Genomic DNA, 25264 nt, shown 5'->3' on the forward strand with positions numbered 1-25264 from the left:
GCCATTACACCCAGCCTATTTATTCATCTATGAGACTGAGGTCTCACTCTATCACTCAGGCTGGAGTGCAATGGCACCATCAGCGATCACTGCATCCTCAAACTCCTAGGCTTGGCCCGGCACAGTGGCTCACAACTCTAATCCCAGCACTTTGAGAGGCTGAGGCAGTCAGATCACTGAAGGTCAGGAGTTTGAGACCAGCCTGGCCAACACAGTGAAACTCCATCTCTACAAAAAAATTACCCGAGCATGGTGGCACATGCCTGTAATCCCACCTACTTGGGAGGCTGAGGCATGAGAATCACTTGGGAATCACCTGGGAGGCGGAGGCTACAGTTTGCTGAGATCGCACCACTGTACTCCAGCCTGGGCGACAGAGCAAGACTCCATCTCAAACAAAAACAAAAACAAAACTCCTAGGCTCAAGTTATCCTTGTGCCTCAGCCTCCTGAGCACTGGGACTACAGGCAAATGCCATCACATTATTTTAACTATTTTAGAGACAGCATCTTACTATGTTTCCCAGGCTGGTCTTGACTGCTTGGGGTGTAGCTGTCCTCCCACTTTAGCCTCCCAAGTAACTGGGTAGGAGGCTGAGGCAGGAGGACTGCTTGGGCCTAGCAGTTTGAGACTAGCCTAGGCAACCAACATGGTGAGATCGCATCTCATCTGTTTTTTGTTTTTGAGATGGAGTCTGGCTGTGTTGCCCACACTGCAGTGCAGTGGTATGATCTCGGCTCACTGCAACCTCCGCCTCCTGGGTTCAAGCAACTTTTCTGCCTCAGCCTCCTGAGTAGCTGGGACCACAGGTGCACACCAACATGCCCGGCTAATTTTTGTATTTTTAGTAGCGACAAGGTTTCAGCATGCTGGCCAGGCTGGTCTCGAACTCCTTACCTTGTGATCTGCCCGCCTCAAGCCTCCCAAAGTGTGGGGATTACAGGTGTGAGCCACTGCACCTGATGAGACCCCATCTCTACAAAAATAAATATTAGCCAGGCATGGTACCGCACACCTGTAGTCCCAGCTACTCAGGAGGCCGAGGTGACAGAATTGCTTGAGCTGGAGAAATAGAGACTGCAGCAGGTTCTTATGGCACGACTGCACTCCAACTGGGTAACAACATGAGACCCTGTCTCAAACAAAACGAAAAAGAACAGAGAGGCAGTGAACAGCTGGATGGTGGAGGGTGCACCCCTTTAGATTTGGAAGGCCTCACCAAGGTGATCCTATTGAAGCTGAACTAACTATGCATGAAGTGGAGAAGTGTATTCTAGGCGCAAAGAGTAACTGTCAAAACAGGCTGAAAAGAGCAGCTCAAAATCTTGAGGCAGAAGAATATGTGGTGGGTTGGCAATGCGGATGCCATGTAGTGACGAAGAGTCACAAGGCCCGGATGGCCAGTGCAGGCCTTTCAGGCAGTGGGATGGCACTTGGAATCTATTACAGGCGCAGTGGCTTACACCTGTAATCCCCACACTTTGGGAGGCTTGAGGCGGGCAGATCACAATAGAAAGTCAGTCATTGAAAAGTTTAAGTCACTCGTTTTTTTTTATGGGGTCTTGCTATATTGCCCAGGCTGGAGTACAGTGGCTATTCACAGGCTTGATCTTAGCACACTTGTCACAAACTCCTAGCCTCAAGCAAGCCTTCTGCCTCAGCCTCCTGAGTAGGTGGGACTACAGGCACACACCACTGAAGCCAGCTGTCTTCATTTTTAATTTCTGTTTTTGTGTATGCTTTATAAAGTACAATCTGTATAATATTTTGAGGGCATATTTAATTTTTCTGAAGGTATGCATTTTATTTTTTATTTTTATTTTTTGAGACAGGGTCTTGCTCTGTCACCCAGGCTGGAGGGCAGTGACACGATCCCGGCTCACTGCCACCTCCACCTCCTGGGTTCAAGCCATCCTGCCTCAGCCACCCAAGTAGCTGGGATTACAGGCACGCACCACCTCACTGACTAATTTTTGTATTTTTAGTAGAGACAGGGTTTCACCATGTTGACCAGGCTGGTCTGGAACTCCTCAACTCATGTTATCCACTGCCTTCACCTCCCAGGATTATAGGTGCTGGGACTACAGGCATGAGCCACTGTGCCCGGCCTAAAGATAAGCATTTTTAAAAGTGTGCAGATTGTTTCTCTATATGAGAAGATTTTAGGTAATTTCATCTCATTCCGTATCTCTAAATACATTCTGTATACTTTTAATTCCAGAATTTCTATCACCAACACTGGGGTCTACTGAGCTCCTGGATCCTGTAACAACAGCTTTCAAGGCTTCCCTGAAGCAACAGAGAGTATTAGAGACCTGAAGAATTCCTAGGGGCTGGCCTGAGGAGACAAGGACAGGGCCAAATGGTGGAGGGCCCTGTGCTGAGATGCTGGACTGTCTTCTGAGGGGAATGGGAAGCCACTGAAGCATTTATATACAAGGAGGTGGCATAATTGAGGGTACATTTGTAGATCACAATATTTCTTTATTTTAAAGATCAGTCAGGCAGGGCATGGTGGCTCACGCCTGTAATCCCAGCACTTTGGGAGGTCGAGATGGGTGGATCACCTGAGGTTGGGAGTTCAAGACCAGCCTGACCAACAAGAAAAAACCCCATCTCTACTAAAAATACAAAATTAGCTAGGCGTGGTGGCACATGCCTGTATTCCCAGCTACTTGGAAGGCTAAGCTTGAACCCGCGAATAGCTTGAACCCGGGAGGCGGAGGTTGCAGTGAGCAGAGATCGCACCATTGCACTCCAGCCTGGGCAACAAGAGTGAAACTCCGTCACACACACACACACACACACACATACACACACACACAGTCAGGAACCAGGCCTGTGTTCCTCCCAACTCAGCCTCCAGAGTTGTTGGGACTATAGCCACAGGCCACTACACCTGGCTATTTTTTTTTTTTTTATTGTTATAAAGAGAGGGGTCTCCTTATGTAGTCCAGGCTGGTCTCAAATTCCTGGGCTCAAGCAGTGTTCCTGCCTTGGCCTCCCAGAATGTTGGCATCACAGGCTTGAGTCATTGCACAGGGTTCTCTCTGTTCTTTTCCTTTAAGCACGCAATACAACTTGCAATGATATATGTGTTTAGTTATTTAAGGTCCATTTCCACTACTAGATGAGAAACTCCCCGAGGGAGGGGATGGTATCTGCCTCGCTCATGGCTGATCTTCCTTGTAATGTGTCCGATACATCATCAACGCTGGTTTAATACATACTGTCCATGCCGGGAGCAGTGGCTCACATCTGTAATCCCAGCACTTTGGGAGGCTAAGGCAGGTGGATCACTTGAGGTCAGGAGTTTGAGACCAGCCTGGCCAACATAGTGAAACCCCATCTCTACTAAAAATACAAAAGTTGTATTTTTGGACGTGGTGGTGGGTGCCTGTAATCCCAGCTGAGGAGGCTGAAGCATGAGAATTGCTTGAACCTGGGAGGCAGAGGCTGCAGTGAGCTGAAACTGCACCACTGCACTCCAGCCTGGGCAACAGAGTGAGACTCTGTCTCAAATAAAAACAAAACAAAACCAAAACTCCTAGGCTCAAGCTATCCTCATGCCTCAGCCTCCCAAGCACTGGAACTATAGGCAAATGCTACCACATTAATTTTATTTTTTTAGAGACAGCATCTCACTGTGTTGCCCAGGCCGGTCTTGAACGCCTGGGCTGTAGCTGTCCTCCCACTTTAGCCTAAGTAACTGGATAGGAGGCTGAGGCAGGACAATTGCTTGAGCCTAGCAGTTCAAGACTAGCCTAGGCAACCAACATGGTGAGACCCCATTGTATCTTTTTTTCTTTTTGTTTTTTTTGAGACGGAGTTTCGCTCTTGTTACCCAGACTGGAGTGCAATGGCACGATCTCGGCTCACCGCAACCTCTGCCTTCTGGGTTCAAGCAATTCTCCTGCCTCAGCCTCCCGAGTAGCTGGGACTACAGGCGTGTACCACCATGCCCAGCTAATTTTTGTATTTTTAGTAGAGACGGGGTTTCACCATGTTGACCAGGATGGTCTTGATCTCTTGACCTTGTGATCCACCTGCCTCAGCCTCCCAAAGTGCTGGGATTATAGGCGTGAGCCACCGTGCCTGGCCTTTTTTTTTTTTTTTTTTTTGAGACGGAGTTTCGCTCTTGTTACCCAGGCTGGAGTGCAATGGCGCGATCTCGGCTCACCTCAACCTCCACCTCCTGGGTTCAGGCAATTCTCCTGCCTCAGCCTCCTGAGTAGCTGGGATTACAGGCACACGCCACCATGCCCAGCTAACTTTTTGTATTTTTAGTAGAGATGGGGTTTCACCATGTTGACCAGGATGGTCTCGATCTCTTGACCTTGTGATCCACCCGCCTCGGCCTCCCAAAGTGCTGGGATTACAGGCTTGAGCCACCATGCCTGGCCATCTTTTTTTTTTTTTGAGATAGAGTATCACTTAGTCGCCCAGGCTGGAGTGTAGTGGTGCGATCTCGGCTCACTGCAACCTCTGCCTCCTGGATTCAAGCAATTCTTCTGCCTCAGCCTCCCGAGCAGTTGCGACTATAGGTGCATGCCACCATGACCAGCTAATTTTTGTATTTTTAGTAGATACGAGGATTCACCATGCTGGCCAGGCTGGTCTCGAACTCCTGACCTCATGATCCACCCAGCTTGGCCTCCCAAAGTGCTGATATTACAGGCATGAGCCACTGTGCCCAGCAAGACCCCATCTCTACAAAAAAATAAAAAATTAGCCAAGCATGACTGGGAACAGTGGCTCACGTCTGTAATCCCAGCACTTTGGGAGGCCGAGGTGGATGGATCACCTGAGTTTGAGAGTTCAAGACTAGCCTGACCAACATGGAGAAACCCTGTCTCTACTAAAAATACAAAATTAGCTGGGTGTGGTGGCACATGCCTGTCAGACCAGCTACTCAGCAGGCTGAGGCATGAGAATTGCTTGAACTTGGGAGGCGGAGGCTGCAATGAGCTGCGATCACACCACTGCACTCTGTCTCAAACAAAAACAAAAACAAAACTCCTAGGCTCAAGCTATTCTTGTGCCTCAGCCTCCTGAGCACTGGGACTACAGGCAAATGCCATCACATTATTTTAATTATTTTAGAGACAGCATCTCACTGTGTTGCCCGGGCCAGTCTTGAATGCCTGGGCTGTGCTGTCCTCCCACTTTAGCCTCCCAAGTGACTGTGTAGGAGGCTGAGGCAGGAGGATTGCTTGGGCCTAGCAGTTTGAGACTAGCCTAGGCAACCAACATGGTGAGACCCCATTTCATCTCTCTCTCTCTCTTTTTTGTGAGTCTCACTCTGTTGCCCAGGCTGGAGTTCAGTTGCACAATCTCAGCTCACCACAACCTTTGCCTCCCGTGTTCAAGCAATTCTCCTGCCTCAGCCTCCTGAGTCGCTGGGATTACAGGAGTGAACGGCCACATCGGGCTAATTTTTTTGTTTTTTATTTATTTATTTGAGACAGGGTATTGCTCAGCTGCCCAGGCTGAAGTGCAATAGCACATTCTCGGTTTACTGCAACCTCTGCCTCTCAGGTTCAAGAGATTCTCCAGCCTCGGCCTCCCAACTAGCTGGGATTACAGGACACGTCACCATGTCCGGCTAATTTTTTTTTTTTTTTTTTTTTAGTAGACAGGATTTCATCATGTTGGCCAGGCTGGTCTCAAACTCCTCAGATTCTACCTGCCTCAGCTTCCCAAAGTGCTGGGATTACAGGTGTGAGCCACCATGATCGGCCATCTATTTTTTTTTTTCTTGAGACAGAGTCCCACTCTGCTGCCCAGGCTGGAGTGCAGTGGTGTGATCTCAGCTCCCTGTAACCTCTGCCTCCCAGTTCAAGCTATTCTCCTGCCTCAGCCTCCCGAGTAGCTGGAACTACCAGTGTGTGCCACCATGCCTGGCTAATTTCTGTATTTTTATTAGAGACAGAATTTCACCATGCTGGCCAGGCTGGTCTCGAACCCCTGACCTCATATCTGCCTGCCTCAGACTCCCAAAGTGCTGGGATTACAGGGTGAGCCATGGCACCTGGCCCCAGTTCTCTAGATGCTATGACTGCACTCCAGCCTGCCCTGGCACTTTTTCTCACTCCTTTCCTGCCTAACTCAAACTCAGCCCACACTGAAGACTCTCTTTTCTCCAAACCCCTCTCTTCCCCATCTTGTTCTGTTCGTTTTTTCCACACAATAGAGCTCCTTTAAGGATCATCTCAAGCATTGTGACACATTTTCTGATCCCCAAACATGATGATCTGTCCCTGCCTTGAACTCTAAAGTATTTTGTAACTAATGACACTCCTATCCTGCCTTGCCTTAATCCTCACTTCTAGAGTAAGTGGGTGCTTGATAAATTTTTGTAACAACAGGGCTGAAAACCATGACCCTATAGTAATTTTAAAAAATCTCAGCATTTTGGGAGCCCAAGGTGGGTAGATTGCTTGAGGTCAGGAGTTCAAGACCAGCTTTGCCATTATGGTGAAACCCCATCTCTACTCAACATACAAAAATTAGCTGGGCGTGGTGGCACATGCCTGTAATCCCAGCTACTCGAGAGGCTAAGGCAGGGGAATCACTTGAACCCAGGAGGCGAAGGTTGCAGTGAGCCAAGCTCATGCCACTGCACTCCACCCTGGGAAACAGTGAGACTTTGCCTAAAAAAAAAAATAAAATAAAAATGGGATGGGCGGGGTGGCTTACACCAGTAATCCCAGCAGTTTGGGAGATTGCGGTGGCTGGATCACCTGAGGTTGGGAGTTCCAGACCAGCCTGGCCAACATGGAGAAACCTCATCTCTACTAAAAATACAAAATTAGCCAGGTGTGGTGGCACATGCCTATAATCCCAGCTACTTAGGTGGCTGAGGCAGGAGAATCACTTGAACCCGGGAGGCACAGGTTGTGGTCAGCTGAGATCGCAGCATTGCACTCCAGCCTGGGCAACAAAAGTGAAGCTTTGTCTCACTAAATAAATAGATAGAGAAATAAAATAAAAATAAAACAGACTGGGCTTGGTGGCTCATGCCTGTAACCCTAGCACTTTGGGAGGCCGAGGCAGGCAGATCACCTGAGGTCAGGAGTTTGAAACCAGCCTGGCCAACATGGTGAAGCCTGTCTCTACTAAAAATATAAAAATTAGTCGGGTGTGGTGGCGGGTACCTGTAATTTCAGCTGTTTGGGAGGCTGAGGCAGGAGAATCACTTGAACCTGGGAGGTGGAGGTTGCAGTGAGCTGAGATGGAGCCACTGCACTCCAGCCTGGGCGACAGAGCAAGACTCCATCTCAAAATTAAGAATTGTAACTAACTAAATAAATAAAAAACCTAGTGAGCATCAGAATCACAAGATGAGCTTATTAAAATATAGATTCTCAGGACCGAAAGAGCGCTTCAGTAGGAATCTGCATTGTTTCTTTCTTTTTTTTTTTTTTCTTTTTAAGACGGGGTTTCACCATGTTGATCAGGCTGGTCTTGAACCGCCAACCTCAGGTGATCTGCCCGCCTTGGCCTCCAAAGTACTTGGATTACAGGCGTGAGCCACCACGTCCGGCAGGATCTGCATTATTTCAAGCATTCTTTATGACTGTGATGCCCACCGCAGTAAGAACATTATAACAAGTTAACTTGAAGTGGACAGAATCCCCACCCCTCCTCCTCCTCCAAGAGGTTAGATGAACAAAGACGCCAAAGTTTATTTGCCTTTCCTTTTTAATCCTCTTCTTACTCCAACTGTTTTTTTAAAAACTGCTCAGAAAACCCAGTAATTAAGCAAAAGGAAGCTCAAAGAGCCAAGGCAAGCCAGCCCAAGAGTAGGAGGGTCCCTCCTGCAGGGGCCAAAGTCTGGATGCTGGGGTCTCCACTCAGAGCCTGGTAGTAAAAGCTGGTGCAGAATAAGGTCGTTCCGGAAGCTAGCAGTAACCCAGCCTGAAGGAGACATGGCACAGAAAACAGGATTGTAAGAACAGGGCAGGCTGAGACGGAGGGTGTGGGTCTTGGTCAGGGTTAAGCACAGGAAAAAATTACCCAGAGGAGGGGTTAGGCACAGGGAAAGATTACCCAGAGGGGCTTTCTGCAATGGGGCACCCCTAACAGGGCCAGGCTGTGGAAGAAGTGGTGTTTGTTGGCCTTGTCAAAGAGCTGTAAGAAAAAGAGAAACGAAGGTATATAGTAGGCAGTGCAGGTGCCTGAGATCTGATGACAAAGGGACCAAAGTTCCCCATGTCTGAAGGCTCCTCCCCATGTCTGAAGGCACCTCACCCGGGAAGTCTCAGCTTGCTCCTAGGCCTTTGGCTTACAGAGCCTTTGGCCTTGGCTGCTCTAGAGATCCGAGGCTCGCCTCCCCCTCCCCGCCCACTTCCCCAATGGTTCCCAGACTTTGTGCCTTCATAGACCCGCGAGTCAGGGAGCTGTAGCGCAGTTACTTCACCTCCTTTCCGTAGGCATCTGGGAATTGGGCGCCTGTGGAGAAAAGAAGCAAAGGTTACCGGTCCTAGTGCCAGCCCTGATCGCCCCCAATCCGAGGGGATCCAGGTGGACACTGGCGAGAAAGGGCACCACCTCCCGCAAGCTTCCCATTGGTGGGAACACCCTCGGGCCGTACGGGGAACCAGTTGGACCCGGCTGGGGGACTTCAAAAGGCTTAAGGCTCCGCGGGCTGGCAGATAAACATGAGGCCGGGGACTTCCCATAGATTCCGCCGATGCACCAGACCCCAGAGGACGCCCCAACCACAGTCCCAGCTTCGTCCCCAGCCCCCGACCGTGCGCGCCGTAGGAGGCCAAGCCTAAGGCCGCTGCTCCGGACAAAGCACCCAGGCGGCGGAAAGCGGCCGCTGGCCTGGCCATAGCTGTAGAACAGGACGCACGGCAAGAACGCCGCGTAGGCCACCCAAGAGGCCAGCCAATCCCGGACGCCCATGCAAATAAGGTTCACAGGTGCCCAATCCGGGGCGTGTTCACTTCAGCATTGAGCTCTTCACCCACCTTTGTAAAACCGCTGTAGAGTGGCGAAGACGTCTGGCGGGCGGAGAAACCAGCACCAATTAAGAGCGGAGGCGCTAAGTAGTGGGGGCGGGGTTGAGGGCGGGACTAGCGGATTTGCGTCACGGATTGGCCCACTTTCCAAGTTGATAGCCTCTTCGAACGCCCCACCCCCCCATCGCTCCGGCCAATTTCCAAAGATCCCGGTCTTCTCTCAAAGTTCCGCCCCTTTTCCCACAGGCTCCTCCTGTTCAGCTTCAAATCAAGCCCACTCCCAAAAAGAGGCGGCCCCAAAGATACCCAAGCTCCACCTATTGCCAGTAAACCCCGCCCACTGCACAGATGGCTCCTCCCCATGTCTGAAGGCTCCGCCCTCTTTGCATGATGCCTCGCTCCCTTTGGTTCAGATTTTCTCCCCCCTCTAGACCGCGAGAGCCCAGAGGGTGGAAGATCGGGGGAGGGGGTGTCTCCACCCTGCCCTGGCCCGCTACGTTCATCTGTCCGTCTGTCCACTCCCGCCTCCTCCCACCATCTCCAATCCCCCCACTCTCCCGAGGGCGGGCGGGCAGGCGGGTGCGAGCGGGGGGTGTGCGCCGCTCTCTCGGCAGGGGGCGGGGGAGGCGGCCGCGCGGTGACGCGCGGGGCTGCTGCGGCTGCTCCGCCGGCGGATCATCACTCTCGGGCTGGGATGGACGCGGGGCGGGCGGGCCCTGGCGCGCGGAGCCGGGAGTCCGGGCCTCCCGGCTACTGAGCGTCCCTCGAAGCCTCCCCTCACCTCCGCCTTCCCTCCTAGGAGCCGCGCTGACCCCCGCCCCGGGGCTCTGGACTCGGCTCCCGCCCTCCTCTGACTCCCCGGACCTCCCCCTCCTGCCCGCCCTCGGGATCGACAAGATCCCTCCCCCTCCCCGAGGATTCCGGCTAGATCCCTGCCCCAGCACCGCGGATCCTGCGCTCCCGGGCCCCGGGGATTGCCGTGTACTCCTCCTCCAGCACCCGAGCCTTAGGATCCTCCGCCTGGACCGCCTTCTGGTCCCTCGAAGCTGGCCCACGGAACCAGTGGACCCCCAATCTAGTCCTGTCCCGTTGTCCCCTCCTTGCTGTATCGTCCCTACTGCGGGGTTCCCTGTTCTCGGGCTCCCCCTGATCCCATCCCCTAGCTCTCTTTTTACCGGGGATCGACTGGATCCCGGCCCCGCCCCCCGGGGCTGGGGCGATCCCCCTCCCCCGCCGGGTGAGGCGCTGCGGGCGGGGGCTGGGCCTGCGGGGCCGCGGGGGCTCAGAGGCCGCCGCCCCCTCCCGAAGGCCGTTCGCCCCCCACTCGGAGCCCTGGATGGAGGCATCACGGCCCCAGGGCTGAGCCAGGTAGGACCTAAGCCGGGCCGGTGGAGGGGGCTGTGTGGCGGTCCACTGGGGTCTCCTTCTCCCCATCTCCCTCCCTGCGCCTGGTTTCCCCCAGCCTGCTCTGTCTGCTTGTCTCCGCCTAGGGATGCTCTCGCCGTGTCTCTGCGTCTTGGTCTCTTTGTCTCTGCCTCTCTCCAGTCCATGAATGATCCTTTGAATGGGCCCACAGACCCCGTGTGTTCCCATCTCCCCCTCCCCCTCCTTCTCCCCTTCCCGGCCAAGCCATTTTCACCACTGCAGGAAGCGGGGGCCTGCGGCCTGAGCCCCCGTCCCTCAACTCTCCCCGGCTGGGGGAGTCAGGCCTGGGCAGGAATGGAGAGAGAAGGCAGAGGGATGGGGAGAAGGAGGAGGGAGCAAGATGTGGCAGACAGAGATGGGGAGAGAAAATGGGGGAGACAGAGATGGGGAAAGAGGAGAGAGAGAGAGAGAAGGTTTGAGGGGGGAATTTGGGAAGGTATTTGGAGGAGAGAGAAAGAAATGAGAAACACCAAGGAGAGAGATACAGAAGAGAAAGATGTAAAAAGACCGAGGGCGAGAGACTGAAGGCAAGAGCTGGAGCGAGCTGGAAGAGGCCCAGGAAAGATGCTCCCAGGGAGCACTACGGAGAGGAGAGAGATGGGGGTGCACCAGTGGGAGGGAAGGAGGGAGCAAAGCTGGCTGGCAGGAGGAGGCCAGGGGCCCAGAGTACCCTCAGGAGGAGAGGGTGACTGAGACAGATCTTGTTGTGGGGAGGGGGAGGGGGCAGCAAGGCCATGGTACCTGAGCCCAGTCTGGCACAGGAAAAGGAGATCCTGGGGGAATCAGCCTGAGCCACCTCCAGGTGATGGGGGAACAGGAGCCTTAGAGCGCCTGAAAGGCAGGGGGCATGGCTGGGTGTGTGTGGTAAGGATTCCTGTGTCCTCATCTCTGGAATAAATTGACACCTGCAGAGAGCCACCCTAGGGCTGGCGCCTGGCTCTGAAAACTCCGAGTCAGCAAACAGCTCTGGCGGCTGTTGGGGGGGGGTGGGGGGGGCTTGCCAAAATGACCTGGGTGCCTGCCCCTCTGGTCTGATCTTTTCCCTGGCCTACCTCCCGCTGCCCTGAGCACCCAAGCATCAGAGCAGCAACCTGGGGGTGGGGGGAGGCAGCAAGGGGAAGGGTAGGTGAATGGATGGGATGGGATGGGAAGAGAAGAAAGCTAAGGGTTGCCCCCAGGACATGGGTCACCATGACCTGCAAAGATGAAGAGGTGGTGGGGTCCAAGGCTGCTTGAGATTGCTGGAGGGGGATAGTCAGTAGGCTCCTGTGATGTCTCCTCAAGCCCACCTCACCACCCCTCTCCCCAGCCAGGAGCCTGGTCACTAAGGCTAGGCTCCGATTGGCCAACACGGGGCAAGAGGCAGGGCTTTTAGGGTTCTTGGTGCCCCCAATCTCCCCCTCCTCTCAACATATAAACTTCTTCCTTATGCTAAGGTTGGGGGGAACTCTTGCATCTTGACTCACACCTCTGCCCTTCCCCTCATGCCCTGAGTGGACCCCCAAACCAAGCCAGCCCCTTTCCATCTTCCTCCAGACCCCCCCTCCAGGGTTAAAGCTGCAGCCCGTTGCCGAGGTAACATTGCGGGGCAGCATCCCGTCACCGGGCAACCGGCTGCAGGATCATGCATCTGTACCTGGATTTGCCCCTCCAGCGTCCCCTCCCTATTGTAATCCCAGCCTCAAGGCACCCCAACTTCTGAGGGAAGACATGGAGAGAGCCTGGAGAGATAGGGGTCCCGGGCAGCACATATCCTTAGCGAGTGGTGTGCTGAAGCCAGGATAAGGTGCCGGGTTTGTGCAGTCCCAAGAAAGGCCTGAGTCTGGCCTGGGGAGGGGGTTCAGCGCCATGAAATTACAGCTCAGAAGTAATTAACACATATAAACAAACCTGCCACTTCCTGCTAATTAATGACTTAGTATTTTTATTTTCTCTTCCTTGTCTACTTTGCTCCCTCTCAGGGAGGTGGGAACTGGGACTCCTGAGTCCCCGAGGAGAGCCTGCCTGGGAGGGATACCTCAGCTGGAAGAGGGCATGCTGGGTCTGGGGAGCTGACCCTCCTCTTCTCAGGCTGGGTCCTGGACTTTAACCACATCTGAACCCCACCCCCAGCCTGGGTGCCCGCTGAAAGGAGAAGGGCTGCTGGGTGGGAGTGGGGAGGTGCCAGGGGGCCTGTGGGTGGAAGAAGGGGGCAACTTGGTCTGAATTCCAAGTCACTAACCACTTGTCTCTTCTGTTTCCCCGTTCCTTTCTGTCTGCCCCATCCAATTTCCCTTCCCCTCTTCCGCCTCTCCTCTGTATTTTTCTGTCTGTCCGTCTGTCTGTATCCTGCCGCCCTGTCCCTCTCGCTCCATCTCCCGCAGGTCGGGCCTGCCTTCACCTTCTCCCACCTCCCTCCCCTTCCCCACCCCGTGCCCCCTCCATGGAGAGGAACAGACCCCTTCTCTGTCCAGTCTAACCCAGGTCCCTCCCCACCCCCCCTCCTCCCTTCTTTCCCACACCCCCTCCTCCCTCCTGGGGCGAGGGGGGCCTCCCTCCCTCTCCCCCCCTTCTCTCTCTCTCCGAGGGGGGGGGGTCCCAGGGAGGGAGGGGGGGTCCCCCGATCAGCATGTGGCTCCTGGCGCTGTGTCTGGTGGGGCTGGCGGGGGCTCAACGGGGGGGAGGGGGTCCCGGTGGCAGCGCCCCGGGCGGCCCGGGTGGCCCGGGCCTGGGCCTCAGCAGCCTCGGGGAGGAGCGCTTCCCGGTGGTGAACACGGCCTACGGGCGAGTGCGTGGTGTGCGGCGCGAGCTCAACAACGAGATCCTGGGCCCCGTCGTGCAGTTCTTAGGCGTGCCCTACGCCACGCCACCCCTGGGCGCCCGCCGCTTCCAGCCGCCTGAGGCGCCCGCCTCGTGGCCCGGCGTCCGCAACGCCACCACCCTGCCGCCCGCCTGCCCGCAGAACCTGCACGGGGCGCTGCCCGCCATCATGCTGCCTGTGTGGTTCACCGACAACTTGGAGGCGGCCGCCACCTACGTGCAGAACCAGAGCGAGGACTGCCTGTACCTCAACCTCTACGTGCCCACCGAAGACGGTAAGGGCGGGGGCACGAAGCCGGGCACCCTGTGGACACAGCCCACAAATGCACATGCAAACCCTCAGGCATTGACACCACTCTCAGTCTCAGAACGGGGCCTTTGTGGGGGCAGTGAGGGACGGAGTGTCCCTGCAGCCTCTACAGACCCCTCCAAGGATTTCAAGGGTGCCCCCAGGCAGTCCCAGGCATACATCCCACAGACAGCTGTCCCAGAAGTTCTTTGTGCCCATAGGGAGCCATGGCAGGGATAGCAGGCACTGGTCTAGGCTCACTCGCTCTCTCCAAATAGGCACAGTCTGCCAGCTAATCTCAGCCTGGCCACGGAGGAGGAATCGGGTGGTCATCCCCTGCTCAAACACCCACTCCATTGCCCCACCTCCCCCGCCAGACCTGGGCTTGTTCCTGGCAGAATACCCAGGTTAGCTGCATCTCCACCTCAAGGACAACGCAGACTCTCCCTCTCCCCCTGGCCAGTGAGGGCTGCCTTCCATCTATCACATCATGTCCAGAACCCCTTGCCTGAGCTGAGTGTATTGACAATGGTACCAATGCCCTTCTCTTCTCCCCTGACCACTGTATTACCTTAAAAGATCAGGGAAGCTCCTGGCCAAGGGCCCCGCCACTCATCATGGCCCACCCGTCTTCCCTGGGGCTCTTGAACTTCTGTTCTTAATGAACTCTTGTTCACTACAGGACTGCTCATAGCCTCTGGCATACTTCTGGACAGGTCACCCTCCATCCTCAGCACACCAAGACTAATCAGAACACCTTCCAGAGTCTGAACAGGGTGCCATAGGTGGATTCCAGCCATCGCAGCAGACTGGCCTCACAAACAGCCCCCCATGGCTCTTCCGACACCCATCTCACTGCTCCAAAGCATGATAGCACCTGCATAGAGGCCATTGGCAGCCCCCATACTTCCCACAGGCGGTGTTTCCAGCACCCTTACACATAGGCCTGGTACCCAGGAGCCCCTAGTGTACCCGTCCACACCCAGCACCTCCACAGCACGCGCTCAAGTCCCACAGCAAACTACAAATCCCAACTACTCAACACTTAAATCATCCCAACTGACCTATACACTGATCATGTGCTCCAGCACCCCACAATCACAATTCCCAATACCTTCACATCACACATGGCCCCACCACCTATCTGAAATTGCATACCCTGTCACCCACACACACCTGTGCTCCCAGCATCCCTGGATATAGACCATGTGCCCTAAGAACAGCCACACAGTTATACCCCAGTAACCCTACACCTGTGTGCTCAGCAGGCTCCTCACACAGTCCCGACACCCCAACCACTCCTCAGTCATTATTCCCCGCTCTCCTGAGGGGAGATCATCTGCACCGTGCCTCAGATAGTGAGAACACATCCAGCAACCTTGCACCCTACTCACCTAACAAGTACTCCAACACCATGCCCCCCTGTACCCCAAATCCCCCCTGACAATCCCAGAACACCTCAGGCACCCCAACACTTATGTACCCCAACCCATCCATGTCCATCCCGAAACCTCCCAAATGGACCATTCACCCTGTAAACCCCATCCAAGCCATACCCCTCTTTATATAAACCACACCTCCCAAACCCTTACACACAGTGCACACAGCATCATCTACTCTAATCCCATCCGATTTTGAAGCCCCCTAGTTCCCCATAAGCCATTTATCCCAGTACATGCCACATGTTCCCCCCAGTACAACACCCCGCACTGGAGAGCCTTGCCCTCCACACTCCTCTGCCATCCCAGCCCCTGAGTCCTTCACCTCAGTACCTCCACACAGAGTGCCCATCACAGCCCTCCCCACTCACAGGCTGTGCACACTCCATAGTCCCCTTATGGGTGCTGTCTTGTCACCCCTCATGTGAAACATCCACCCAGCACTCGCCACCAATGGACTGTCCACCCCAACACCTCCAGGCAATTGTCCAGCCCTGCCCCCATACCACCCTTGCCCACACCTTCTGTATTTTTAACCACTGCTTACTGCAGGCCTGCTTGGGCCTGACACATTCAGGTGATCTCACTGAATCTTCACACCAGCTCTGGGAGGAAGAGGTTGACTCAGGCGCGCACGCACATGCGCGCGCACACACACACACATACACACACGCGCACCTCATAGTCTCATACACACACATGCCCTACTGACTTTGTCCCCACCTCATCCTCTCATAAAGAAGAGATGCTCTTCCTAGTGGGTCTCCATGGGGCCATCACTGCCACTTAGAAGACGCCTTCCAGAGCTTGCCTTGGCCTTGACCTATCCTTCCTGGTGCCAGTCCCTGTGCCATTGAGGAAAAACCAATCAGCCTGGGAAACCCCCAGGCCCTGGGGCTGCAGCTCTCCCCTGACCAATCCTGTAATCTGGAAGAAGCCTGGAGCCAGTGTCTGGGGCTTTCCTTCACACTGGGTGAATCTGGTGCTCCTGGTACCTGCTGGCACCTGTGCCAGCCTGGCTCAGGGCACTGTGTTTCTCCTTCCCTGTTTGTGGACTGAACCACCCCCTCAGCTGTTGGGGAAGGGAGGCTTCTTGGCAGTGGATCAGGGGCAGGGGAGGGGGTGGCTGGTGACCCTGGTGGGAAATTCACCATTCTCGGGGGAGGAGAGGAAGCCTGGGTAAGGGACGAGGTTGGGGGGAGTGCGGAGGGTTGAGCTGGAGTGGAGGGCAAGACCTGATGACCCCCTTCCCTGCTTTGCCCACACTGGGGAGCTGGGGTGAGAAGCCAGGCCTGTGAGAGTGGATAGATGAGAAGTGCTGGTGGTGAGGCTGGGTAGCGGGCGGGCAGCCCCGGCTGACCTTCCCATAGCCCCCCAGTGGAGAGCAGAAGGCTTCTGGGACTGAGCTGCAGGGCGGGCTGCCCCCAACCCTTTCCGCCAGCTACCCTGCAGAGTGGTCCGGAGGGAAGCAGAGTCCTTTCTGCTGCACTCTCCTCCCTACAGCCTTGTAGGGGGCGGCAGGCAGGTGCTTCGCTGGCCCTGAAGGGGGCCTTCTAAGAGGTGGCCTGGGTGGCAGGCTGGCCTTGGTCTCCCAGGGGCTCTGGGTGGGCTTCCTCTCCCCTCCCACCCCACCTCTAACACTGTTTCATTTCCAGCAATTAGCAAACACATCGACAAGCCAAAACCTTTCCAGCCAAGTTGATATGTCTTAAGACAGGCCTCAGCCCACTCAGGCACCCCACCCCCCCAAAACCAGCCTTTTCTTTGGGGCATGACTTTTTCCGGGGAGGGGAACAAAATTGGGTTGTAGAAACGTTTTTCTCTTTTCTTGGTTTCTTTTTCTTGCAAACAAATTTTGCTTTTTTTGGCTTATTTTTTCTGCCTCCCCCACCCTCCCCTTTTCTGCTTTCTCTCCTCCCCTCCCCATCCACCACCTCCCCCCGACCCCCATCTTTCCCCACAAAATTGTCCTTTTTTCTCTGTTTTGTGTTCCCGGTCTTAGGTCCGCTCACAAAAAAACGTGACGAGGCGACGCTCAATCCGCCAGACACAGGTAGATTTAAAAATCCCGCTGCTGCATGTGGTTGCTTATCAGAGAACATTCATGGCCCTGACCCTCACTAAATGTCCCCACAGCCCCCAAGGCCCCTCAGTCGTTCTCCCAACTAAAATGAAAAAGAAAAGAAAAGAAAAATTTTTAATAATTGGAAAAAAGAATTATGAAAACTTCAAACAAAATTTGAACAATGTTGGACCCACTAGAAAACCTGCCAGAAAAGCTAACCATGGTGAAAATCAGCTGAAAATGAAAAGAAATTGGAATGTCAGAAAAAAAAATCAAAAGAATTGGATAAAATGTATTGAATTTGAAAGAAATCTGGACGGTTTTGAAACTTGTGAAATGTAACATTTGAAAGAAAACCTATTTGAAATTGAAGCAAAACAACAGTTCAAAAAAATTTTTAAGTTGGCAAATTGATGGCACCATTGAACATCAGAAGCCTGTCGCAATTTCCAAAACCCTGTCAGACACAGAAAACGCAAATATTGGAAGTGAATGAAAGAATCTGAAAATTTTTGAAAACAGGGCCCAATATCTTGAAGTTTCACCACAAAATTTTGAAAAAAAATGCAAAGAATTTTTTTCTTTTTTTCTTTTTTTCCAAAATGGATGTTTTTGTTTTTTCTTTTCTTGTTGAATCTGCCCCGAGAGCTTCTTGCTTTTTGGTTGTTGTTTTTTCTTTCTTTCTTCTTTCTTGATCCTGTTTTTGTTGGTTTTGAATTCTTGTTGCCCCAGCCCCTCTTCCTGCTCCTTTCCTTTCTGACCCCTCCTCCCCCCACACTGGGAGAGGGGTGGGGTGAGGATGGGAGAACTGAGGACATTTAGGACAGGACCTTGTCGGGGAAGGAGATTCCACCCTGAAAGTGCTGGAAGGTCACTTGAGGTTCAGGAACAAAGGAGAGGAGAGGACAGGATTTGGGGAGGACATAGAAAGGGTGCTGCCTACTAGGAGCTCTGGCAGAAGTCAGAAGCATGGGGGCTGCAGAGGGGGTCTTAAGAGATGGGAGGCAGGAAGCCATCTGTGAGGTCCAGGGGAATGTCTTAGTGACCTGCAGGTTGACCTTCTGGCAGGAGGGACATTTCTAGCAGGATAAGGGAGGTGGGCAGAGGCACTGGGGACCAGCTGTGGAGGCCCAGGCCTGGCTTTGGTTTGCTGAGTGTCCTGGCTAGCAGGGAGAGCCAGTGTCAAGAAAGAGGAGGGCCTGTGGCCAGGGGTGACCCCAGCCCTAGCACTGTGGCTGAATCGTGGGGAGCTACAGGGGAGGGTACTGTAGCCTCGGAGACCCTGGCAAGCACTCTCAGACTCCCACCTCCTCTGGAATTAGTCACCCTTCAGTCCAATCTGGAGCGACTCAAGGGCCTCATCACATGTGGCATTGATCATGGGCTCCTCTGAGGGCATGGCGGGAAAGAGTCCCCGTGCAGAACGCAGGGCTCAGGACAGTTTGGGGGTGTCCAAGACTAGAGAGCTGCACCCTGGCTTCATTAAGCAGGCTCTTCCTCCTCCTGCCACAGTAATTAGGCTGGGGGTTGCCATGGTGACTAGGGAGGTGACCTAGAAAGGAATTAGGGCGGGGAGGAGACCAAGCCCCAGGGACCCTAGGCCTGGCACCCCATCACCCACAGACCAGGGACCCTAGACCCGGCACCCCAGCACCCACAGACCAGGGACCCTAGTCTTGGCACTCCTCATCCACAGATCAGGGACCCTATGCCTGGTACCCCCTTACCCACAGACCAGGGTACCATGTGGAGCGGAGGCCCAAGGGCTAAGTTGGAGGAGATGCCAGGACCCCCCAGCAGCTCCAGCTCCAACTTCTAGCCTCGGGAGCTTGCTCTTCTCAGGGACAGGAAGGAGATGTGTTGGGGGGTGGTGCTGGGGGTTCCCTAGATCCAGCAGATGTCCTAAGGAAAACCACTTCCCACCCCCAGCCTCTGTGGGGTTTCTTGGAAGGTCTGCATTGGAGGAGTGCCGTGGGGCAGGCTGGCATAGGGTCGGGAGGAACCGTCTGCCAGGGCTAGCTGGGGAGGGAGGAGGGGAATCCGGTCTTGCCCCCCAGGGATGGGAGTGACATGTCTCCTGAGCTCCGGGCCAGTCTTCAGCAGGCTTGGGAGCTGGGCAGTGCTGCTTCCAGTCTGACTGTGTCCTTGTCCCTGACCCCCCGGCCCACCTGCCCAACCCCTCCCCACGCAGATATCCGTGACCCTGGGAAGAAGCCTGTGATGCTGTTTCTCCACGGCGGCTCCTACATGGAGGGCACCGGAAACATGTTCGATGGCTCAGTCCTGGCTGCCTATGGCAACGTCATTGTAGCCACGCTCAACTACCGTCTTGGGGTGCTCGGTGAGGGTGGGCAGCCAACTCTGGGGATGGGGAGAGTCTGGGAGGTGGGCCTCATGGGCAGGGTTTCTCCACATCCAGTAGAATAGCTTCTGGGCTGGACTGAGCTGCCCAGAAAGGGGGGAGGGGCGCTGTGACATATCCAGGGAGCCCTCTTCTTCTTCCACTCCCAGGTTTTCTCAGTACCGGGGACCAGGCTGCAAAAGGCAACTATGGGCTCCTGGACCAGATCCAGGCCCTGCGCTGGCTCAGTGAAAACATCGCCCACTTTGGGGGTGACCCCGAGCGCATCACCATCTTTGGGTCCGGGGCAGGGGCCTCCTGCGTCAACCTTTTGATCCTCTCCCACCATTCAGAAGGTACCAGCAGTGTCCCAGCCTGCCCCACCCTTCCTGACCCTGCCAGCTCCCCTTTCTTCAGGCTAGTACTCACAGCCTGGCCTGAGGTCTGCCTTTCCCACCAGGGCTGTTCCAGAAGGCCATCGCCCAGAGTGGCACTGCCATTTCCAGCTGGTCTGTCAACTACCAGCCGCTCAAATACACGCGGCTGCTGGCAGCCAAAGTGGGCTGTGACCGAGAGGACAGCGCCGAAGCTGTGGAGTGTCTGCGGCGGAAGCCCTCCCGGGAACTGGTGGACCAGGATGTGCAGCCCGCCCGGTATGGGGTGGGAGAGGGCTGGGTCCAGGCCTTCACTCTACTTGCTGGTTCCAGGGAGGCTGAGGTGACAGGTGCCTGTGGGCATCCCATTTGGCAAGGAGAAATGGGCTGGGCACCATGGCTCACGCCTGTAATCCCAGCACTTTGGGAGGCTGAGGCGGGTGGATCATGAGGTAAAGAGGTTGAGACCACCCTGGCCAACATGGTGAAACCCCATATTTACTAGGCTGGGCACGGTGGCTCACACCTGTAATCTCAGCACTTTGGGAGGCCAAGGCGGGTGGATCACCTGAGGTTAGGAGTTCAAGACGAGCCTGGGGAACATGGTGAAACCTCTTCTCTACTAAAAATACAAAAAACTAGCTGGCCGTGGTAGTGTGTGCCTGTAACCCCAGCTACTCAGGAGGCTGAGACAGGAGAATTGCTTGAACCCAGGAAGAGGAGGTTGCAGTGAGCTGAGATCTCGCCCTTGCACTCCAGCCTGGCAACAGAGCGAGACCCCATCTCAAACAAACAGAAAAAAACAAAAAACAAACAAGGAGAAATGGGCTTCATTAAGTGGCCTTCTCTTACAAGCCTTCCTTTAGTGGAGGTGCCCACAAGAGCAGGTGACCACAGAGTGCCGTGAAGTGCTTTGGGAAGACTTCCGGAGAGGCCAGACCCCCCAAAGGACCCATTGGAGGATTTCAAGTTGGGAAAAAGGGTCTTGCAGGTGGAGGGAAGCATCTTTGTGTGGGCTTAGCAGGCCACAGGCTGTGAGGAGGCCATTGAGTGGGTAGTGAGACCCTGACCCCTTCTCCCCAGCTACCACATAGCCTTTGGGCCCGTGGTGGACGGCGACGTGGTCCCTGATGACCCTGAGATCCTCATGCAGCAGGGAGAATTCCTCAACTATGACATGCTCATCGGCGTCAACCAGGGAGAGGGTCTCAAGTTCGTGGAGGACTCTGCAGAGAGTGAGGATGGTGTGTCTGCCAGCGCCTTCGACTTCACAGTCTCCAACTTTGTGGACAACCTGTATGGCTACCCGGAGGGCAAGGATGTGCTTCGGGAGACCATCAAGTTCATGTACACAGACTGGGCCGACCGGGACAATGGCGAAATGCGCCGTAAGACCCTGCTGGCACTCTTCACCGACCACCAATGGGTGGCACCAGCTGTGGCCACTGCCAAGCTGCACGCCGACTACCAGTCTCCTGTCTACTTTTACACCTTCTACCACCACTGCCAGGCAGAGGGTCGGCCTGAGTGGGCAGATGCAGCACATGGGGACGAACTGCCCTATGTCTTTGGTGTGCCCATGGTGGGTGCCACCGATCTCTTCCCCTGTAACTTCTCCAAGAATGACGTCATGCTCAGTGCTGTGGTCATGACCTACTGGACCAACTTCGCCAAAACTGGGTGAGGGTCAGAGGGGCTGGGCAGGGCCAGGTGGTGTGGGTGGGGCCCTGCCTCCTTCACATGGCTGCCATCCCTCTGTTAAGGCACTCTGGGCTGCCCTCTTGCTTGAGTGAAACTAACCTAGACACCTCTGTGCCAGGCATTGAGTTGAGTGTGGGAGATTCAGCAGCATCAGGCAGAGACCCCTGTCCTTTCTGGGGAGTGGGGGGCCCACTCAGTGGCTTGGTGTCCATCCCTCCCTCCTCTTTGTCTGACCCTGCCGCCTGCCCAACCCTGCTAGGGCTCGGCATCTCTGGCTGGCTGCTCAGGTGTGTGTGTCTGAGTGTGTGCAAAGTTTCTTTATTTTTGTCTGAAATCCATGGACAGCTCTCCCCTTCCCTCTGCTCTCTTTGGTCTGTTTACTTTTTGCTGTTTCTGGCTGCCAGTGATTTCAACCTGGCTGTCTCTCTGTCTCTGGCTGTCCCTCCCGTGTCTTTGACTCTGTCTCCATCTCATTCAGTCTCAGCTTCTGCTTCTCCCTGGCTATCTCTGTGTCTGCCCCTGCCCCTCTGCCCGCATTTCTGGCTGTCTCTGGCAGTCTGTCTCCATCCCTATTTGTCTCTCTGATTTTGTCTCTTGCGTTTTTTCTGTCTCTTCATATCCATCTGTGTCTCTCTGCCTTGGTGACTTTTTCTCTGGCTTTCCTGCTCCCCCGCTTGTCTGCCTCCCTGCCCACTGCCACCCACCCTTCTTCAGAACCTTGCCCTCACTCCTCCTTTCCCTGCCCTCTGTGCCCACAGGGACCCCAACCAGCCAGTGCCACAGGATACCAAGTTCATCCACACCAAACCCAATCGCTTTGAGGAGGTGGTGTGGAGCAAATTCAACAGCAAGGAGAAGCAGTATCTGCACATAGGCTTGAAGCCACGTGTGCGTGACAACTACCGCGCCAACAAGGTGGCCTTCTGGCTGGAGCTCGTGCCCCACCTGCACAACCTGCACACAGAGCTCTTCACCACCACCACACGCCTGCCTCCCTATGCCACGCGCTGGCCGCCTCGCCCACCCGCCGGTGCCCCGGGTACACGCCGACCCCCCCCGCCTGCCACCCTGCCACCCGAGCCCGAGCCTGAGCCAGGCCCAAGGGCCTACGACCGCTTTCCCGGGGACTCGAGGGACTACTCCACGGAGCTGAGTGTCACTGTGGCTGTGGGTGCCTCCCTCCTCTTCCTCAACATCCTGGCCTTTGCTGCCCTCTACTACAAGCGGGACCGGCGACAGGAGCTGCGCTGCCGGAGGCTTAGCCCACCTGGCGGCTCTGGCTCTGGCGTGCCCGGTGGGGGCCCCTTGCTCCCCACCGCCGGCCGAGAGCTGCCACCAGAGGAGGAGCTGGTGTCCCTGCAGCTGAAGCGGGGTGGTGGCGTCGGTGCAGACCCTGCTGAGGCCCTGCGCCCTGCCTGCCCACCCGACTACACCCTGGCTCTGCGCCGGGCACCAGACGATGTGCCTCTCTTGGCCCCGGGGGCCCTCACCCTGTTGCCCAGTGGCCTGGGGCCACCCCCACCCCCACCGCCCCCGTCCCTTCATCCCTTTGGGCCCTTCCCTCCGCCTCCCCCCACCGCTACCAGCCACAACAACACGCTACCCCACCCCCACTCCACCACTCGGGTATAGGGGGCAGCATGGGGAGGCCCTCCTCCCCAGCCCACCCTGGCCCAGTCCCTCCGAAGGCAGGGAGGAGGACTAGGCGACTGGCTTTTCTCCTGTGGAGTCGTCACGTGCCGTCCAGCAGCGCAAAGGTGGACTTGGGACTCCTCACTGCGACATGTGCTTTCCCATGCGGAGAAGCCCAGTCTCCTCTCTGGACCTGGGCCTTTGAACAACTGGGGGATGTTTTCTCCCCTCCATTGGGACACCCGTCTTTGGTGTGTGGAAATGTGGAAGTATTTTCCCAAGTGGAGGTGTGCTTTCTCAAGGGGGTGTGTTTTCCCATGTGCAGGGTGAGGTTTTTTTTGCCGCCCTGGACACATGTTGGCCCCCTCAAAGAATTTCTGTGGGGATTTGTACCCCAGAATCCTGTTCTTTCATGTCTTCTCCCTCCCCCTCCCCTCCCTTCCCCTGGAGACCCTGGAAGTGGTATGTTCACATGCAGTGACCCTTGGCCATCAGACCACAGAGGGTGGAGCCTGGGAAGCAGCGAAAAAATCACAGCCCCCCTCGACCCTGCCTCCCCTGTGCCCCACCCTGGTGAAGCATGTTCCCCCGCTCCCCTGCACCTCCTTTTGGCACAAGTCAAATGGAAGCACGTTCTCCAGGGAGGCCCTCCCCTTCCACAGAGAACAGGCACAGATTTCCTGCCCAGGGGAGGGAGGAGTCCACGCATCCTGGTGCTGCCTGGAAGCTTCTTTTCCTGTGGCCCAGGACGCATTTCTGAGTGGAAACATGTTTTTGCATGTGGATGTGTGTTTCCCAGGCAGGTGGTCCCTCTCTCCCCAGCACTTCCCTGCCTCCCCCAGGCCTCAGGCCCAGCACTCAGTCCCTCCTCTCATGGCAAGTGAGCCCAGACCTCTAGTTGACAGGAGCTGAGGAGGGTGTGAAACCCAGAGGGAGGCCCCCCTTCCTCCCCCAGAGATGAAGAGGTGGAGGGGAGGGGACATGGCATGTGCGGCCCACAGAGACCATGCATGTCTGACCAAAGCCCTCAGCCCTCATGGCGGCAAGGACAGCCTTTTCCTCAGGCCTCAGAGCACTGCTCAGCTGTGCCAAACCAGGTAGGTGGATTTGAGCAGAAAGACCCCCAAAATGTGCCAAGCATTTCCCAGTTCCAGGCAGGGCAGGAGAAACTAGGGACAAGCAGGATACAGGGTGAGGGATGTGGTGGGTTAGGGGTCCCCTCTGTGCCCCTTCTCCTCGCTGCGTCTCCCCCACCCTGCCTCAGTTCCTTGTTCCTCTTCATCTCCATCTCCCTCTTTGAAGCTGTCCCCATCTCAGCGTCAGACCAGCCTTCTCCTCAGCTGACCACCCTCCTTCTCTGACCCCCACCCCCTCCTTGGCTGAAAGAAAGGAGCCTTGAGGAGCCGAGGGGAGGCAGTGGGGAGAAATGTCTCATCAAGTAAATTGGGGAAAATGAGGTCAGCAGTGCTGAGGAACGGATGGAGGTGGCAGTAGGAGCTTGGGCAGACACAAGCAGGAAGAATCTGAAATGTGTGAGATGACTCCTTGGAGGGCCTTGGGTTTGAGCCTCTGGGGAAAGAATGACGTCAGGAAGGGCATAGGGGATGCCAGTGGACAAGGGGAGAATCTTCATCTGCTGGCATTTTGTGGGGTGTTAGTGCCAAACTTGAATAGGGGGTGGGGTGCTGTCTTCCACTGACACCTAAATCCAGAATCCCTGGTCTTGAGTCCCCAGACCTTCGCCTTATGACTGTCCCTTCTCCTACCTCCATCCATGGAAAATTAGTTCTTTTCGGATCCTTTCCCCTGCCTGGTCTAGCTCCTGTCCAAACAGCCATGCCCTCCAAATGCTAGAGACCTGGTCCCTGAACCCTGTAGACAGATGCCCCCAAAATTGGGGCATGGGAGGGGGGCTGGGGGACCCCATGAATCAGCCACGGACTCCAATGCCCAGCTCCTCTCCCCAGAACAATCCCGATAATCCCCTGTCCCTACCCCAACCCTTTGCGGCTCTGTACACATTTTTAAACCTGGCAAAAGACGAAGAGAATATTGTAAATATAAAAGTTTAACTGTTGGCTATGCCTTCTCTGTTGTGGGGAGGGCGGTCTCTGAAGAAACAAGCCCCAGGCAAGTGATGGGGGAGAAGGGGTCCTGACCCCCAGCCCTGCTTTTCAGGGACGAGCTCTGAGGCCTGAAAGGGATGGGGAGTGGGTGAGGGGTCTAGTTG

The 25264-nt window shown here is 55.4% G+C and overlaps 2 protein-coding genes across 5 annotated transcripts; one reads left to right on the forward strand and one right to left on the reverse strand.

Annotated features, from left to right (window-relative positions):
• Nucleotides 1-7686: 7686 nt before the first annotated feature.
• TMEM256 (transmembrane protein 256) lies at nt 7687-8851 on the reverse strand. Of its 3 annotated transcripts, none has more exons than XM_002747971.6 (4): nt 8756-8851; nt 8423-8454; nt 8053-8133; nt 7687-7920 (listed from the first exon to the last, which is right to left on the reverse strand). In XM_002747971.6, exons 1-4 carry the CDS (start codon nt 8838-8840, stop codon nt 7777-7779), a joined length of 342 nt encoding a protein of 113 aa, XP_002748017.1. In that variant the 5' UTR covers nt 8841-8851; the 3' UTR covers nt 7687-7776. The 3 variants fall into 3 exon arrangements, with proteins under 3 accessions (XP_002748017.1, XP_008994847.1, XP_035155752.1); XM_008996599.5 differs by having other exon boundaries at nt 8597-8851; XM_035299861.3 differs by having other exon boundaries at nt 8020-8133; nt 8597-8851.
• A 497-nt stretch (nt 8852-9348) lies between these two features.
• On the forward strand, nt 9349-25111 carry NLGN2 (neuroligin 2). 2 transcript variants are annotated; one of them, XM_035299856.3, is made up of 8 exons: nt 9349-10337; nt 13336-13468; nt 16924-16974; nt 19178-19327; nt 19498-19683; nt 19788-19980; nt 20785-21381; nt 22161-25111. In XM_035299856.3, exons 1-8 carry the CDS (start codon nt 9357-9359, stop codon nt 23032-23034), a joined length of 3165 nt encoding a protein of 1054 aa, XP_035155747.1. In that variant the 5' UTR covers nt 9349-9356; the 3' UTR covers nt 23035-25111. The 2 variants fall into 2 exon arrangements, with proteins under 2 accessions (XP_035155747.1, XP_078229011.1); XM_078372885.1 differs by lacking the exon at nt 16924-16974.
• Nucleotides 25112-25264: the final 153 nt, after the last annotated feature.

Source organism: Callithrix jacchus, chromosome 5 (assembly GCF_049354715.1).
Source record: "Callithrix jacchus isolate 240 chromosome 5, calJac240_pri, whole genome shotgun sequence".
Taxonomy (NCBI): domain Eukaryota; kingdom Metazoa; phylum Chordata; class Mammalia; order Primates; family Cebidae; genus Callithrix; species Callithrix jacchus.

What these genes read in the sequence shown, in the direction of transcription:
- TMEM256 (XM_008996599.5), bottom strand. Translation starts at nt 8,840, where the DNA reads ATGGCCAGGCCAGCGGCCGCTTTCCGCCGCCTGGGTGCTTTGTCCGGA. An exon ending in CAGATGCCTACGGAAAGGAG is followed by an intron (nt 8,134 to 8,422) that starts GTGAAGTAACTG and finishes TTTTTCTTACAG; the next exon opens with CTCTTTGACAAGGCCAACAA. An exon ending in ATTGCAGAAAGCCCCTCTGG is followed by an intron (nt 7,921 to 8,052) that starts GTAATCTTTCCC and finishes TGTCTCCTTCAG; the next exon opens with GCTGGGTTACTGCTAGCTTC.
- NLGN2 (XM_035299856.3), top strand. Translation starts at nt 9,357, where the DNA reads ATGATGCCTCGCTCCCTTTGGTTCAGATTTTCTCCCCCCTCTAGACCG. An exon ending in CTACGTGCCCACCGAAGACG is followed by an intron (nt 13,469 to 16,923) that starts GTAAGGGCGGGG and finishes TCCCGGTCTTAG; the next exon opens with GTCCGCTCACAAAAAAACGT. An exon ending in CCTCTCCCACCATTCAGAAG is followed by an intron (nt 19,684 to 19,787) that starts GTACCAGCAGTG and finishes CTTTCCCACCAG; the next exon opens with GGCTGTTCCAGAAGGCCATC.